An 18108-nucleotide genomic window follows, 5' to 3' on the forward strand; every position below is an offset into this window, starting at 1 on the left:
ACTGTTTTAATCATGAATTATAGGTCAAACGTGTCTACACATGCATCATCTGACCACTCATGGAGGGTCATTTCCATTTTTTTTTTTCTTTTTGTATTGTGTGTTGTTCATGAAGCATAAGCACAGAAATTGCTTATAGGCTAATATCATAAACATGCAGTTGTAGAGCATTGGGTTTACGCACCACCTGCAGAGAATCACAGCATTGAACTCGCTTTTCCAAGGAGGACGATAATTACAGCATGTTTAGTCCTACATGTTCCTGGAAATAACTATGTATGCAAGTATACCCCTATACACATATTTGCACACTCATAATCAGAGCAGTTATACACAAACACATCAGTAGCTACAGCAGACCTTTTTAAACAATGCTCAAAGCCTCAAAAACAAATGGATGTTTACCTGCACAACATGTTGCTTGAAGCTATTTCTTTTTGTTGCACCTTATAGATCCTCGATCACCACTCTTACCCCTAGACTATTGCTGATTAAGTATTCAAACAGCAACTGCAAGCTGAGAGGCATTTTGAGGGATTTGGGGTGATATAACAAAATAAAATAGTATCTCTGTAAGTATAATAAGAGAAATTGCCGTTTGCAAAAATGATCATGCAAGCCTTTAAATATCAGGTTAAAATGAGGATGCTTTCAGTATCAACCACAAACACAAGAAGCAAACATGTGTTTTGGGATTCATAGTTTTGAATGTTTAAACCGTGTCATAATTCTGGCATATATTTAAAATCCTAATCACAGATACTAACATTTCTGTGTTCTGATCAGAGCTGCTATGTGGTATGATTATTGTTCTATATTAAGCAGATAGTGCCCTCTAGTGGCCAAATTTAAGGGATGCACTATCACTATTTCTGTCAGCTCATCTGCTGAGTTAAATCCTGCTGGTGATGAAGGACTGATAATTAAACCAGAGTCACTTATTGATGGATAGAATATTTTTATTTGTGTGTCTCCAAACATTTGTTGTTCAGTTTCTGCTGCTCCTGTAATAAATTATGACAGTTATGATTTAGAAAAAAATTAATCCTCATGTTCTCTTCACAGGCGTGAGGCTTCTGGCAGGTCGGTGGCTCTTTCTGCCTGGTTTCCTGCGGGATGCCTCATGTGGAGCACAGTATACACTCCTCTGACTGTGAACAGCAGGGATATGGCAACAAAGTACGAGGCGTAGATGAGGAACTGAAAAGACATGAGAGGATTTCTTGCGCTGGTGATGACAACAAAATCAATGAATTAATTCATCCAATCATTCTCCTTTGTCTCTGGTGGTCTCTCTCCCACTGTATGTCCAGTGAATGCACTTCAAACAGCATCATGTTTTTTTCTGAAGCTTCTATCAGCACACTTAATTGTCTTTAATTCATCTATTTATTGAAATGCAGTTTATTCTCCTTGGTTAATTTATATTCCAATTTATAAATTATGGAAAAAGCTCTTCAGAACCCAAACTTCTATTTAAATTTTTATTCTAATAAGAAATAAGATGAATCGCATATTTACAATGTTAAGAACATGGATTCACAAAGCTGACATCTCCTGAAATCCTGTATTTTTGAGTGCTGCAGTACCTGTGAGGTGATGGTGAGATGTAGAGACTTATCGCTGATGACGACGGCGGTGAGGACGCTCTGGAGGATTGTGCCCACAAAACTGTTGATGCCAAATACCAACGCATAGCGCTCCCTGTTCAGCATCTTGGCTATCTGAAAACTGGAACATTCATACATGAGATGCCAATGAAAGTACTAACACAATAATATTCATTCAGTTATTATTTATATTAATATGAAGGAGAATGTACAGTAAATTAAAAAAAAATCAGAATTGGATACGTTTTGAAAACTGCTGCTCTCTGTACCACGAAGATGCTAGCAACTTTGTGACGCTAAACTTTGGCACAAGGCTGTTTTGAGCTAAATGCTCAAGTCAGCGTGCTATTTTTTTAGTTTATGATGTATTGCTAACATTTGCAAATTAACACAACGTGCAGCTAAGGCTAATGGAAAGAGCACACTGTAAACCCGAACAAGTTGAGAATACTCAAAATGTTTGTCGTAACTGATAAGTACTCATAATATTATGGTTAACATTTTGTTTTCAGTAAACTTAATTGTTCCATATTTTTTTTAGATAAAATATGTTTTATGAGCTGAAATTTAATATTTAAATTGTACTCAATAATTGGGGGGGACCATACTCAAAAAATTGCAAAAATACTATTAGTTTTGTAGGTATTTGGCCATAAACAAATATAATATACAAATATAAATAAATTGAACCAATCCAATATTTTACCTGCCCCTCAGGGAGCCAGAGGACAAGTTAATAGATTTCCAAAATCATGACGATACATCATCTGGAACCATGACTTTCTGGATCATATTTGATGCCAATCCATGAATTAGATGTTAATATATTTCACTGGATAAGTAAAAACTTTGACCTTCTTCTGGTGTAATATATCAAATTTCATGTCTGCTTCCATTATGTATTCTTACCTGCAGATGGTCGAGAGCTGCATGTACACTGTTTTGAAGAGGAAGAAGCACGTGTAGCTGATCCAGATGTTGTCAGTCAGATCCATTAGGAATATAGCCCCAGCAATGAGGAACGAGAAACCCCCAAGGACCAGTTCCCCCCACACAGACCACTCCAGAGACATGTGTCCCACAGTAACAGCGGCTGCAGCTCCTACAGGAGAAAACAATCAACGTGTTATGCAAAGTTAATTCACGTTTGCAATTTGGTCATCAGGCTAATGTTTTGCTGCGTATTATCATTTTAAAAGGCACTTCAATTCACTTATTCTTCACTGAATTTAATTTTGTTTGACACTTCGTCCCTCACAGCAATATATTAAGCAATTTTTTTCTTCACTCTTTCTCTCCATGAATCCATGACACTCTTTAGTAGCAGGGACATAATATTAGAGATAGAATTCCACTCTGATACCGATGTTGGACCGTTCCTCTTCTGGAGTGAGTTTACTCATTTCAGCCACGGGGTGGCACAGTGCAACCCTGACACATCACAAGGCTCTCCTCGCCACAAGTTATGAAACCTTCATCCCAGTGGATGGATGTACAGTTGGGGACTCCATTGACTCTTTGAAGCATTGGTTATTTTAAAACAACCCCCCCCCCCCCCCCCCTTTCTCTTTTAATCCTTTGAAATTCTCTCTGGTTTCGTCCTTCACTCTCACATTACTTTAACCTGCTTGCTATGTATTCATTCCCTGCTCATACTAACCACCCCCACCTTATAAAACCTTCCTTGTAATTGCTAAAGACTGAATTATAACTCTACCGGAATCAGGTTCAATGGGGTGAGTGTAAATAGGGAAAGCACTGTGTCCCCAGAGACACAAATCCATTCACCCAGAGCTCTTTATCCACTGGTAATACAAAGATAGGCTGAGTATAATTGCTTCACTCATTTGAATGTGTACATTTCCTCTGAGTCCTTGTCCATCTGTGGTCAATCAGTGCTAATAGTCCAACATGAACACTGCCTGGGTCTGCGTGTATTTAAGATATACTTAATCAATTCCCTTGGCTCTGATTAACAGAGGGGGGTCAAATGGATACGCAATAATTAGACTAGTTTCCACAGAAGTGTCAATTGGAGGCTTAGCAGGGTCAGCATGAGCCAGCTGTACGGCTTCATACAGAGAGGGATCAATAATGCAGCCGGGCTTTACAGTATATTCTAACTGCAGGAGCATCAAATTGGTGCTCATATCTCAGTTTAAATTGGATAATTATAACTAACAGAGATGTTGAAGGTAATGGGTCCACCAAAAGGTATTAGGATTCATCCCCTGAGAACCAAGAATACCCATAAAGCCATGCTGCTAAAACACGAATGGTCAAAATCAATGACTTTTAGTTAGTCGTGGTTCAAGTTCCAAAAACACTACATTGTATCTACCACTTTCTGTTGAAAAGCTGAAGTCTTCCAGCAGTCTCATGGTAGGTCATGAAATAGTCACCATCCTAGGGAACGGAATGTTATCCATCGACTTAGACATGTGTTTGATACTTGGATACTTGGTTTCTATGGAGGCCTTTGCTCTGCATTTGAGGTGTAATAACAGAGGGGATGGCTTGATCGGCTATAGCGCAGATTACTGGAAAACAAACAAAATAATACATAATAAAATATCAGCCCCTTTTTTAATGAATGGTTGATGGGGATTACCAATATAGCCAATTCTTAACAATTAATTTGTATTTGACAGGTCTTTCTGACAACATGGGGCCCATGCATACAACATTGAACGGCTAACGAGGGTGAAGCCAATAATGTTGTAATATGATTTTATCAGAGTTTGTGAGTCGGCCTGAGGTGATTGTAGGTCATGCTATTACCATTATGATGAGTGTCTGACAGCAAAGTGTTGCTACAATAAAAGATGTGAGTGATAATGGCGATGTTTGTTACATTATGACATTGATATTTTCCCAGTAGTATATGAGAGGGATGGTCATACTTATTCAGATGTGAAAGGTAGCAATGTAATATGACATATACATACATACATACATACATACATACAGTTTATATAACTGAAACTGAAAATAACTTAGTTTGTACAAGCACATTTTGTTTTGAAAAAAAAAGTTTTTTTCAAGCCCCGGGACGTACAGTTATTAATAAGCTGTATATGAAAATAGTAAATTATGTTGTGCTTTCTTGCCATATTTTATCATGCTGGTAATCCATATTCATATTCTCCCTATCGGTCTCCACCAGGTTTTGTCCTCAGGGAGGTTTTCTAAGTGTGGAACAGAGGAGAATACAACAAGAACCTTTGGGGAAATATCAGACATAGGGCCCTACAGCTTGACTGCATGTTGGGCAGAGCCATTTACAAGTGAAATGCATACAGCTGGATGTGGTTTACACAGAGTAATTGCCTTTGGCTTCTAGGGAATACAGGAATGTATCAGTACTATAATCAATAAAAGTGTACTGGCTGGATGGCAGCAGCTGCTATACCCATCTGGGGTTGAGAGCAGGCAATTAAATAGTCTAATTAATGCCGCTGTTATTGTCTGTCTTACATTGGGGGTTGTGAAATACTGATAATAGAAAGGGATTGTGTTTTTCTTTCTGTCTATTTATTCAATTATTTTTTTCGTAGTGGAATGTGTATAACATAAGCTTTAATGAAAATATTTGGAAAACAAAATCCACCTAGCACCTCTAAAGCTAAAAAAATGTCTCATCTGTCTGCACAAATACTGAAGACTAAAAATGATGGTTTACGTGAGTTATGTTTATGAGTTATATTATGCCCCGGTTTATTTCTTTGCAAGAAGCAGTAACTCCCTAATATCTTTTTACCACCATCAGGCAACCACTGGATAATAATTGACACGTAAGCACATTTCTAATGATGAAGCTGGTTGAAGTGGTGCTTATAGTTACCTGTCAATGAGCTGATGCCGTCCACTGCTCCGTTATAGCCTGTGAAGTTGTCATGCTTCGTGTGCACCCAGAGGAGCTGGACGTACCCTACAACCTGGTAAAAGCCACATCTTCCTGTGGCTGCAAATATGCAGAAGAAGAGAACAGCCACAGAGGAATAACATTCCTTACCATCAGATGCGAGCCTTCGGAGCATCCTCCCAACATACTTGGCAGCCGTCACACTCTTCACCCACATTAAATAGTCTTGGCTTACAGAGTCTGTACTGTTTTCACCTGACCTTCCCTGTTGTGCTGAATATGTCCCCTGAAGAAATAAGCTAGCCTTAGGCATGGGCAGGAAAAGGGAGGTTATCAGTGCTACGGAGACAGAGATGAGAGTTACGAAAGCTAAGCAGTACAAGGAGAGCCCACCCAACGACACTAGCAGCTGACCCAGCAGAGCGCCCACAGCGTAGCCCACCAGTATGGCCCCCCTGATATAACTGGTCGCTCTCTGATAATAGCTAGGTTGCACCACTCTGTAAATGTATGAGAAATAGGCCACATCTGCTGCCATGGCGATGCTGTAGATGAAGAAGGCCAACTGAGCTGTGTGGACCCCCGAGCCAACTAGTATCAGCAGAAACGCTGTGACATAGCTGAGCCCCTGGAGGATGATTACAGGCTTGTACCTGAGGAAGTCTGTTACCAGGAGGACCGGGATGAGGAGAACCAGGCTGGAGTAAGTCCACACAGGATACACCTGTCTAGTCACCTGGATGTGTGGAAGAAGGCAGAGGCCCAATTATTTTTTAGAAAACGATTCCTAACTGCTCATTGCAAGAGTATCCGTGAATCAGTGAGAAACGACGACAGCAGCATACCAGATGCAGTCCCACCTCTATTCATTTTCATTGAAACATAAACCCGTCTACATAATGGAATGGGAAGCAGAACGAATGAGTGTCATAATATGACAAATTGATACATTTTAACATTATTCAAATAAGCACGAGTCCAGGTTAAAAGGCATGTTTCTTTAAAACATGGTTCTGAAATTGATGTTCTACGACGGCGTATTAGGGCCACTGTAGTAAAACTAGCAAATTTGCTAGTTTATTACAATGCTAACAACCGGCATTTATGCTAGCTAACTTCCCATAAATTCCGCTTTTATCTTTCTAATTAATCCATCCCAAAGTGTTTTGGTAAGGTCCTTAGGCTGATGGCTGTTAAGCGTTATTGTTGGTTAATTTTATATGGGCCAAAATGTCATCTTATGGGTGTTTGTAGACAAGTGGTTTGGCTAAGCTAGCGGTAGGTCATAGAGATGGGACATTCATGGGAAGTTAGCAAGCATAAAATGCCGGTTGTTAGCATCATATTAAACTAGCAAATTTGCCACTTTTTTTTCTCCGAATATTGCCCACCTCTCTCGGCTCTTTTTTTTTGCCTACAGTGGCCCTAATACGCCGTCGTAATGTTTAAATTTAAATTGTATTTTTATTTATTTTTTTGTTCCAATTCAGCCTTGACTGAAATAATATCCAAAGATGGGTTTTAATGGCAGTGGCATGCGTTCAAGTCTGCAACCTACATCTCTATCAACAAAACAACCTGCAGTATGTGGATCAGAGCAGCCCGTATATAGGGTAGTTTCGTGGTGCAGCGCAGGGTGGCGCAGGGTGGCGGAGCCGGCGTAATGCAAGTTTCGACCCGCGCAGCCTTGCGCACGGTCAGTTTGGCAGTTTGGTGGATTGCCTGCACCAAGATGGGTGTGGCGGCGCAGCAGGGGGAGGCGTCACAGATTCAGCTTGGCGTAGCGGAAGTTTCGTGGCAAAAAGCCTCGCCTAGACTTCGCCGAAAGCCCGCCAGCTCCAACCTAGTCTACTCTCGGCGTAAGGCGCAAGGTGCAAATAAAGTCCATTCATTCAAGGTGAATCACAGCTGGCGGAGTGGAAGTTTGGCTGACGGCGCGCAGTGCGCACACGTCACCGAGACCTCACAGGCAGGTTTCCACAGTTCCAGGCACATTTAAATGCAATAAATAATCACAACAAACACTATTTAACGCAACTAATTGAATCAACACGTGAATTTATATCTATAACGATTGTGCCGTCACATCTGATGTCAGATCAAAGGCGGATTGCACGCGTAACGGAAACTCAGCCTCTCGGACCGAAACATCTCCCTCTCTCTCTCCTGTTTTTTTATAATATCGGCATTATTATTATTATGACTATACGCACGCACAGCGCGTGATGCGCGTGGTGGGAGCGGTGGCACTGCCTCTGTCATTGGATTGTCAAGTGACGGATCTTGCACTGAACTTCCCCTAACGCATTAAAGGTGAGGAGAGGAGCTATTTGATTGGTGAAGATCTGAATCGGCTGTATTAATCCCAGTCCACGCCTCGTCTCCTCCTCATCTCCCACTCACGCCTTCTTCTCCTCCCTCTTTCCCACTTGCGCGGATGGGAGTGACGGGAGGCGTGCCTGCGCTTGCCTGCGCGGTGCACGAGCTTGCAAAGTCCAGGCGGACACACCCTGTCGCTGTGGCGCAGGTGCGCTGGGCGCTGACTACGCCTAGTCTACGAAACTAGGGCCCATAGTGTCATTCAGATTTTACTTTTCTTTTAACAAATGAACATTGCAATGGAGATGCATCAGTAAAAGACGGTTGAAAATGAGAGAAAATGACAATTAGGAGAGAAGTTGGAAAAAATAACAAAAGAAGTTGGGAGATCACTAAGGGCCCTAGTTTCGTAGACCAGGCGCAGTCAGCTCTCAAGGTACGTGTCCACAGGGGCGATTTTAAACGCGTGTGGACGCGCCACTTCCCAGTATTGCACGCTTGGTGGGCTGCCACTAGAGGATGATTGACAGGTGCTCTCCTTTAAACAACAAATTTTTGCGAGCGTTCGCAAGCGTTCCCGAGGCGGCGAGTCGAGACCGGCGCCTCTGATTAGCATAAAGTAGATTCGACTTCAACTTTAGGCAAATGAGAAGCGGCCAACTCACGCGCCGTCTCTCGACATTCGCCGCGACGCTACCAGAATGCATTGCACAGCTTTTCACATAGACAATAGGCGCGTTTCGAATCAAGCATGCGCATGCATTTGCCTCGCAAAACCAGGCATTCTGGGAAAAAAACGTCACAAAAGCTTGTGATAACTTCCCTTTGCGACATGTCACATGACTTTAAAAACTCGCGGTATCTCCTGGGTACGTCCCTCCGCATGCTTTTCTGTGCAGATGGTCTCAAATAAGTGCGGACATAAGACACTCCCCTCAACGTTGCCCTAGTTGGTTAGAATTATCACGTGGTATTTCCCACGTGAGAAAATTCCTCAGCCTCCGTCAACAACGGGACTTCAAATGCCTCGGCTCGAGTTCGTCAGCGACGAAGAAAGCCAGCGCCACTGGGCAGGCCATATTATTTGTGCAAAGTCCGTGAAGTTTCCCCAGGCTCGACAGTTTTTGTTATGTATATAATTATTAATAAAGTTTAAATTTAAAAAAAAGTCTGTGAAGTGCACCTGTGTCCGACTGGTGGGAACTTGACGTGTTTATGACGAGTTCCGGCGGATCCTCTCAAGTCTCGTGCATGCATATGCGCAAATGCATGCGATCCAAAACGCAGCCAATGAATGGGACGCGGGGAAACACCGCTGCCTGTGGACACGCACCTTCAGCGCACCTGCGCCACGCCGACGGGGTGTGTCCGATGAATCTGTGACGCCTCCCCCTGCTGCGCCGCCACACCCATCTTGGCGCAGGCAATCCACCAAACTGCCAAACTGACCGTGCGCAAGGCTGCGCGGGTCGAAACTTGCATTACGCCTGCTCCGCCACCCTGCGCCCCCCTGCGCTGCGCCACAAAACTAGGGCCCTAGTTTCGTAGACCAGGGTGCCGACGGGGTGTGTCCGCCTGGACTTTGCAAGTTTTGTGCACCGCGCAGGCTCGCGCAGGCACACCTCCCGTCTCGCCCACCCGCGCAAGTGGGAAAGAGGGAGGAGAAGAAGGCGTGAGTGGGAGACGAGGAGGAGACGAGGAGGAGACGAGGCGTGGACTGGGATTAATACAGCCGATTCAGATCTTCACCAATCAAATGAGCTCCTCTCCTCTCCTTTAATGCGTTAGGGGAGGTTCAGTGCAAGTTCCGTCACTTGACAACTCGATGACAGAAGCAGCGCCGCCGCTCCCACAACGCGCATCACGCGCTGTGCGTGCGTATCATAATAATAACAATGCCGATATTATAAAAAAACAGGAGAGAGAGAGGGAGATGTTTTGGTCCGAGAGGCTGAGTTTCCGTTACGCCTGCCATCCGCCTTTGATCTGACGTCAGATGTGACGGCACAATCTATATAGATATAAATTCACGTGTTGATTCAATTAGTCGCATTAAATAGTGTTTGTTGTGAATATTTATTGCATTTAAATGTGCCTGGAACTGTGGAAACCTGCCTGTGAGGTCTCGGTGACGTGTGCGCACTGCGCGCCGTCAACCAAACTTCCACTCCGCCAGCTGATTCGCCTTGAATGAATGGACTTTATTTGCGCCTTGCGCCGAGAGTAGACCAGGTCGGAGCTGGCGAGCTTTCAGCGCAGTCTCGGCGAGGCTTTTTGCCACGAAACTTCCGCTATGCCAAGCTGAATCTGTGACGCCTCCCCCTGCTGCGCCGCCACACCCATCTTGGCGCAGGCGCTCCACCAAACTGCCAAACAGACCGTGCGCAAGGCTGCGCGGGTCGAAACTTGCATTGCGCCGGCTCCGCCACCCTGCGCCGCCCTGCACTGCGCCACGAAACTAGGGCCCTAAGTGTCTAGTTAGCATTACAGTGAACACATTGACTGCAAAACACCCCTTAATTAATTCATTGCAAATAAAAAAAAACAAAGCACACATTTGTATTAAAGTGTTGAGTCTAAATGCACTTAAATGCTCTTTAATTGAAAAGAGGAATACATCAGCGTGGACCGTGGTAGTTATCTTTCCTGAAACAACTACAACATTGAACAACTATTAGTCACTCCGGTACGACTGGAACAGGAAATTTAATCTGTGGGGGTCTGCAGTTTGTTCACAAACTTAATTTCTAATATCTAATTATCAAAAGCCACCGAGGACCACAAGTCGAAAAGGTTATTTGCATCGTACACAGTTGAGCATGAAATGAGTACATCTCCCGTGAACCTGCCATAATTTGTGTGAACAAAGTGGCTCCCATCATGCCTTGTGCATCACAAAGTGATTGACATTGCAGAGGTGTGAAGAACGCCATTTAGTTTTTTCTTCGTGCCACTGTGTGAAACATGATACTGTCGAGGCTCTCCTGTTCTACTCGGTCTGCAACGAAAGCATTGTATTCACGCAAGCACACTGGACAGCTCTGCTGATGTTGGTCTAGTTTATGCTTACACCAGTTTGCTTCGGCTGTACATTATTCTTTCATGCAAGAGAAACATGAATAATGAAATGGAGTAATAAATATTACAACTTAGATCATCTTTTTTTAAGATGAAACGTTGAATGATCAACATGTGATTTCTAGAAACGAGTTGTCCAACAGCCTTAAGTGCTTTACACATAGCCTTTTGGACAGAAGAATGATGGTCTGTCTGTTAGTACTTCAGTTTCTCTGGTCCAGAGAAGAATAATGTAAATTTCCTATAAATGGTATAGTGGTAAAAGTAAATCTGTTCTCTACTACCACCTTTAGGACTGAATTCACAATGATAACCCAGGTTGCAACATCCGGTTCTGAAAAGTGAAACCAATGCTCAAGTGCCTTAAACTTGCATTCTCTCTGCTGGCCATCATGGGGTGACTCCTCTGGTTGTAAGAAAGAAATCAGATTGCATGGATGTCTATGAGAAAATGATCCTACTTCTCAATTGATTGATTATCTCAGTAAATATTGTAAACATGAGTTTATGGTCTCAAATCACTAGTTTCAAGTCTTCTTCAATACAGCCTGATGTTCATTTCATAAATCAGGGCCCATTTAGAAATAAATAGTTGATAAAGCAGATTATGCATTAGGTAGTGGCTACCTTGTGATTGACAGGTTGATACCATTCTACCAATGCAATTATCTACTAAGATAACTTGAACAGTTTGCTGTAAAGTTCACATCAAACAATGGATGCTAACTATTGTATGTTAACAGCTTCGCACCAGGTGCCCGATCGAGCCAAATGCAGCTTGCAGGTAATACAGGTTGGTGCTTGGACCCTGTGTACACGCTTCTGAATAGCCAAATTGTCAATATATACTTTGTTGATGATGTGGCATGAGCACTGCACTCACAATTTACTGCTAATCGAGCTTTTGACAATTATTTTACTATTGTACTTTTGATTTGTTCCTATCACAGGTCAAAAGAAGGATAAAGAGGAGCACTAGAAAAGCCAATGGCATAGTAGGCATTGATCTCACAGTTAGTGGACAGTGTTATTCAAAATATCATCTCCAATTTAAACTAACAGATTGCTATACTATATTACAGGCATAGCCATCTGAATAGCAATGACATGATAAAGAGACTATTAATATGTCAAAATGGCATGGATAAAGGTATATCATTATATTGACTTTTATATATACTGACATACGAAATTGCTAACTAATCATTTATACTACACTAAACCATTGTACATGGACAAATATACATGGTAACCGAACATCCATCATTACATACTTAACATTCATAACTTTGTGTACATTCATTTACATTATTCAAATTACGTATATTAAAACAACATCTGAGCAAATCTAATAACCTAAGGCTACTGTCAGTGTACGGCAGTCACATATCTCATTTCATAGCTCGGTACCTCACCTGCTCTGTGGTGAGATTCTTATACGTTCCGGTGAGAAACTCTGTCATGAAGGGCTCTATAGGCCTCATCATGGAGCAGAAACCATAGATGCAGAGCAGCACAGTGGGGCCCACCCAACCAGCATGGCAGGGCATATAATGGCCCGCGCAGCCAGGCCTGTTGCCAGACTCCCCGCTCCAGCAAAAACCCATCGTTCCTCTCCGGCTCCCCAGGGACGTCTCACTCTGTCCAGCGAGAACACAGTCTAATTTAGGCAGTTTAATCTGTTGAGATATGGAGGCCCCCGATAAGGCCAAGGTGAGACTGATTGTGAGCAGCGAGTCACCTGCTTTGCCATTGTTGTTTCTCTCCTCTGAAGTTTTCCACGGTGAGACGGGGAAAAAATGTGAAGCTGCGAGTGAAGATACATTAAGATGAAATATGAGGTGGTGAGCCTCTAGGGCTCCAGTGGGTTATAATAAATACTGTCTCCTCCTCTGTCTTTATACAAAACACCCCCATTCCTGCGGATATTGAGAAAGGGGTGGAAGTCAAGCAGAGGAATATGTATGAGTGCGTGTCTCAGTGCAGGTGTGTGCCTGTTTAGCATCAGCCACGATTAGCCCGGGGAGTCCAAAACAATGTTAGTGATGCAGAACATGTTCCAATGCTGTTTTAATCAGAGAAATAGAGATAACATGATATAAACTTTCATTTTACAAAACATTTAATGCCACTTCTTCAGGCTAGTAAATGAAAACAAGAGTTATGCATAAACGTGGACACATCCATGAATATCACTCGGCTCTAAATTATGTTCACCCAAATTTCAATTTTCTAGAGTAGCTCATCTGATGAAATTATTTTTAACTTTCAGCTCTTTGTCTCTGTGACCATCATAAATAACAAGTTCATAACTTTGGAGCCAGTTTTGGAGTTTGCAGGGTGACTTGGCAGTGAATTCTTAATACTCAGGGAAAGAAATAAGCAAGGCAATCATTCCCCAAGATGAGAATTATTGTAGTCTGTAATTTAAAATATCCAACGGCGAATTATGACTCACCAGTTGGGTGTCAACAGAAAGCTCTGCCTCAGCTCAAACTGTCAGCCCGCCGCCACGACTTAATTCTCAACATCAAGGTCACCGGAAAAAGAAAATATTATTCATATTCATATATTTGGCATTTCAAGTTTAATGTCAGGTTTACAGTTTGTGATGTTTGGGTGACTGTGACTGGATGTGGCAGATACAGAGACATGGGGTTTGACCTTTATACTGTCAACCTAAAATTGTAATGTATTTTTTTACTAACATCTGGTTCTATTATCAATCCGTGTTGTAGAACCAGCAATAGAGAAGGTCAGATAGTCATCTCTTTCATCTACAAGGCACCAGCATACCTGCGTTCTCATTCATGTGCCGGTTATTTCAAATATTGAGGATAATAACCATGACTACAGATCACAGCATAGCACTGTGTCATCATTAATAAAAAAATATTTTTTTAGTCATTTAGTCCTTTTAGTCATTAGCAGCTGAACTGGCAGTAGACTCAGTACTAGCTCTAGCATTTTGAAATGAGCTAATACAATTTGGCTAAATACATCAGAACAAAAAGTTGAGAAATAAAGATTAGATGAACAAAATGCGACTGCAAGCTTCCGGCATCTTCCAGCCTCATCATATTCTCTGGACTCATTACGCTCTTCATCATGCCTGACCTGCAGTCTTTTTCTTATTAATCTAGAGCTGACAACGATGGACCTCATTCTCATTTTGAGAACCTCATTTTCTTTTTTTCTCTCCTCTGTAATCTTCTCCAGTCTGTACTGGGACCGAAGGTATCTATCCTCCATTTCCCCCTTCCCTTCCGTTTGTAAATTCATGAGTAAAGATAGCGAGATGGCTCTGCGATGGCTGGAGCAGTTTGGGGACCATGGGAGGCAATGGCAGGCAAATGTCTGAAATTGCTTGCTGTGCGCAGTAGGGCCAAATGGAGCTCAGCATGGTGAAGAACTTCTGAAGGCTCATGGCACCGTATACTTGTGTGTCACCTAGCCCAGAAAAATAACACCTCATATGAAAACATTTTGATTTTGATTTGGGGGTGAACACGAGCCGACACTTTGGTGTGAAAGCTCTGAGATGCCCTGGTTGACCCTGCTGTGAACAAGGAGTTTATTCACAGTCTAGCACCATAAGAAAACCACTAACAAAAACCTTATTGTATCAGCACAGCAAAGACAGAACACAAGAGCCAGCTGTCAAAGGGATACATTTTACTACATGTTTCGCCTTCAACAGCACTGCACTCGGGGTTACTTGATTTCCTGTCCGTGCCCTCGCTTAGTATTTCAATTAACCTATTTATCCTCGCTTCATCGTCACTTTTGAATTGCGGGATCTGACATAGCGAGCGTTCAAAAGCAGCCCCGGATGCACTGATTCCTTACACTTCACAGACCAAACCCATCTTCCCACAATCTCCCTTTTCTCTCTTCCTTGCTGGCAAAACATATGAGGCTGCTGCAGTCAGGAGCCTGACTTTGAAACAAACAGTGAGTGTGTGTGTGTGTGTGTGTGTGTGTGTGTGTGTGTGTGTGCGTGTGTGTGAGTGTTTATGAGGCTAAGATAAGCATATGTTTGCAGTGGTTTGGCTGCAAAACAGAACTCCCACTGCTTCAAGCTGATAAGACGTTCAGTGTGGGGTTTTTTTTCCTCCCCACTACCCGCCCTCCATTATGGCTCGAGCTGATTTCACTGGACAATGCGTTTGACTTATAATACAAGGTGACTCAAGCTACTTTCAGATTTAGACAATAATGACAAACGCAATATCATCCAACACCACTTACATGCTCTTTTCTTTCAAATAGGTACAATTTACATAATGCTAACACTTAATGTGGAGAGTGCCATTGTTGTATTGTTGTATTACTGTATTAAAAATAAGTAATACAGTAATACAAGGTGTTAAGATTAGAATCTGTATAGGTTATTAAATAAGAACTGCCTTCCCTGATACATTTACAATTACAAAAAGCAAAGTGATAATGCTGTAAACTGGGTTTTTGGGGCCACTAGAATAACGTTTCCTTGGGGCAGTTAGCGATATCGCACTGCTCGTATTTCAGCCTTTTTTATTACCTGCATATAATTCTAACCTAAGCATGAATCTAAATCTAAACTGAATTTCCTGAAAAAACACGGAAACCGAGACTGCATTTCACGGTACTATACAAAACAAAGAACACCCCCACATTATAGCTGTAAAACAGAAGCTGCACACTGGACTGTCTTCATAAAGTGCATTTCACTCCAATACACAGGATTGAATTGGTAAACATCCAAGTCCTTACTGCACCAACAGATTCCCCTTTGAGTTCAGTCTGGTGGTGAGATTGAGAACACAGTGTTAAAGCATCACCCTGCAATCATCCATCTGAAGGTTTTAAGGAAGCCTTTGGGCCAGAAGCACTAAAAGCTCATCATCAACATCAACTACACACTAGAAACTACACCCAGGACACTAGATGGAGCTCTTGCTTCATCATACACCCACATCACCACTCCTCTCCTCCGTGATGCAGGCTGCTTATGACACATTCCTGACAATTTTGACAGTCTCAGCATCAAACTTGTGAGAGCTTTGGGAAGAGCAGCGTATGATTGACATGGTGATGGACAGACAAACGGTGAAAACCCTCATAACCAGCTGTCCTTGCCACGCGGCCATCTGCCGCTTCCTGTCTAATTGGACGATGAGTGCCTCAATGGCAATGCATGCTTGTTTGCTTAATATTTCGTACCCGCATGTTTTGATTCTACAGGCTTTTTGGTGTTTCCATACAGCCCCAATAGATGTAGCAGAATTAGTAATAACACCAGCAGTACAAGCAGTAACAGTCAATAGATCACATGGCAGCTTTGATCTATTGATGTGCTCTTGGTGAAGATATAACTTAATCCAGAGGATCATAAAAAGCTGCATTACTGGTTTACAACTGAGCTCTGTTGACATTCTGTTCACTCAACCATGGAGTGACGTTTCCTGACACTGAGAAATATCACAAATTATCCAGGATTTCAACGTATGGAGTATTCACTGACTGTAATGTGTGTGTGTGTGTGTGTGTGTGTGTGTGTGTGTGGGGGGGGGGGGGGGGGGGGGGGTGCTTTATCCTCTCAACTCCAGAGAGACCAGAATGTACAATGTGATGGACACCAATGGATGTCAGGACACCACTGCTATGATCAAAACCGGAACCTACATGAATCGTACAGTACAACCAATTTGTCACAGGGGTAAGTCCCTTTTTTCACTGTACCTGTCAGTCAGATGAAATATTAAAAAGAAGCCTTTTTATCATACATTTATGCAGAGCTAGGTCTTTGGCAGCTCTGCTGAATAACAGAAAGGTATAAATAGGTTATATAGTCACTGGCGATGCCATTCACTGCTAATTATTGACTGAAATCTGGTAACGTTATATATCACGCTGCCTGCAGAAACCCGAATGAATATGGTGAAGAAAAAACAGAAATGAGAAACTTGTGGGATTCAAATGTCACTGGATATCAATATGTCAAGAGCAGTGTAAAGCTCACAAGGAGCTGCTTTCCGATCAACACTTCACATTTGAGCCAAGTGGACCTATGGCTGTCAGCGCTGAACTCAACCCTGTGACATTTAAGAGGGGAAACAAGGAGGCTTTCCACTGCCCCATCGCACAAAATGACAGTAATACCGCTCGGTGTGTGTGACAGGGATGACAGCAGTTGCAGGGATTTCTGGCATTCAGAACTCAGCGCTCTTGGCCATACTTGTTATTTTGTTTTTAGCTCCCTCCTGAGTCAATCATTGTGTTTACTAGGTAACTCTTCTTATCATCATAATAGGTAAAGCTTATGCTGGAATGCAGCAGTCGATTACTCCCAAGGCAAGAAAACACCTTGGACAGCACACAAGTCCAAACTATCAAAAAAGGTGAGCGCCAGTCCTGCACCATTACAGACTGGGTTTTGGGGATTTAACACCTTACTCATCTTTTACAGAAGTGGTCAAGAGTATAAAAAAGATCATTATTAAAACATTCAGGTATGTCCAGCATACACATTGGAAGATGAGATGGAGGTGCTGCCACCAAATATGCAAAAATAGTTTCCATAACCATGAAAATCGGAAACTTGGCTTACTGCAACATTACAGCAATCAATCACTGCTACGGGATGAGAGCATTTAGTTTACATGGACAGAAAGGGAGATGGTCATGCTGCTGGACTGAAGTATGTTTTTACTGACACACACACACACACACACACACACACACACACACACACACACACACACACACACACACACACACACACACACACACACACACGTAAAGGCTGATACATAGAACATGAAAGTATAATTATATACTTATATATATTATAATAGGCTATGTACCCAAATATTTGATGGGTGGCGACGATGGAGAGCAGGTCGGCATTCACAAGCAGCCTCTAAACAGAATGACTGTGAAAACACCAAATGACATATTCTATTCATATTAAAAACAGTCAGATCACAGGTGATTTCATAATCCCTGCACCTAAAGTGACATGTTACCAATCAATAAATATATCTGTCACGTGAAAAGGTACACCAGTGAAATGGAATCTTACTTGGGCATTATTGTATTGTATTGTATTATATTGTATGTTGTATCCATGGACCAGGTGGATGGGTCATACAAATTGCATTCTAATAGCTGAGGGGGTTTGGGTAGATGGAATAATATGTAATTAAAGAGCATTATTATTCATCATAAGCACACGCTGCCTCCTTCCCTCCC

The 18108-nt window shown here is 42.4% G+C and overlaps 1 protein-coding gene across 1 annotated transcript; it reads right to left on the reverse strand.

Moving 5' to 3' along the window:
• Positions 1–1018: 1018 nt before the first annotated feature.
• On the reverse strand, positions 1019–12479 carry LOC311015149 (thiamine transporter 2-like; the record flags this gene model as incomplete). The annotated part of the gene is made up of 5 exons (XM_084012250.1): positions 1019–1200; positions 1590–1731; positions 2520–2712; positions 5626–6211; positions 12288–12479. 5 exons carry the CDS (start codon positions 12477–12479, stop codon positions 1060–1062), a joined length of 1254 nt encoding a protein of 417 aa, XP_083868376.1. The 3' UTR covers positions 1019–1059.
• Between the last annotated feature and the right edge of the window lie 5629 nt (positions 12480–18108).

The sequence above is a fragment of the Eutrigla gurnardus genome, assembly GCF_963514095.1.
Source record: "Eutrigla gurnardus genome assembly, chromosome: 6".
Classification (NCBI taxonomy): Eukaryota; Metazoa; Chordata; class Actinopteri; order Perciformes; family Triglidae; genus Eutrigla; species Eutrigla gurnardus.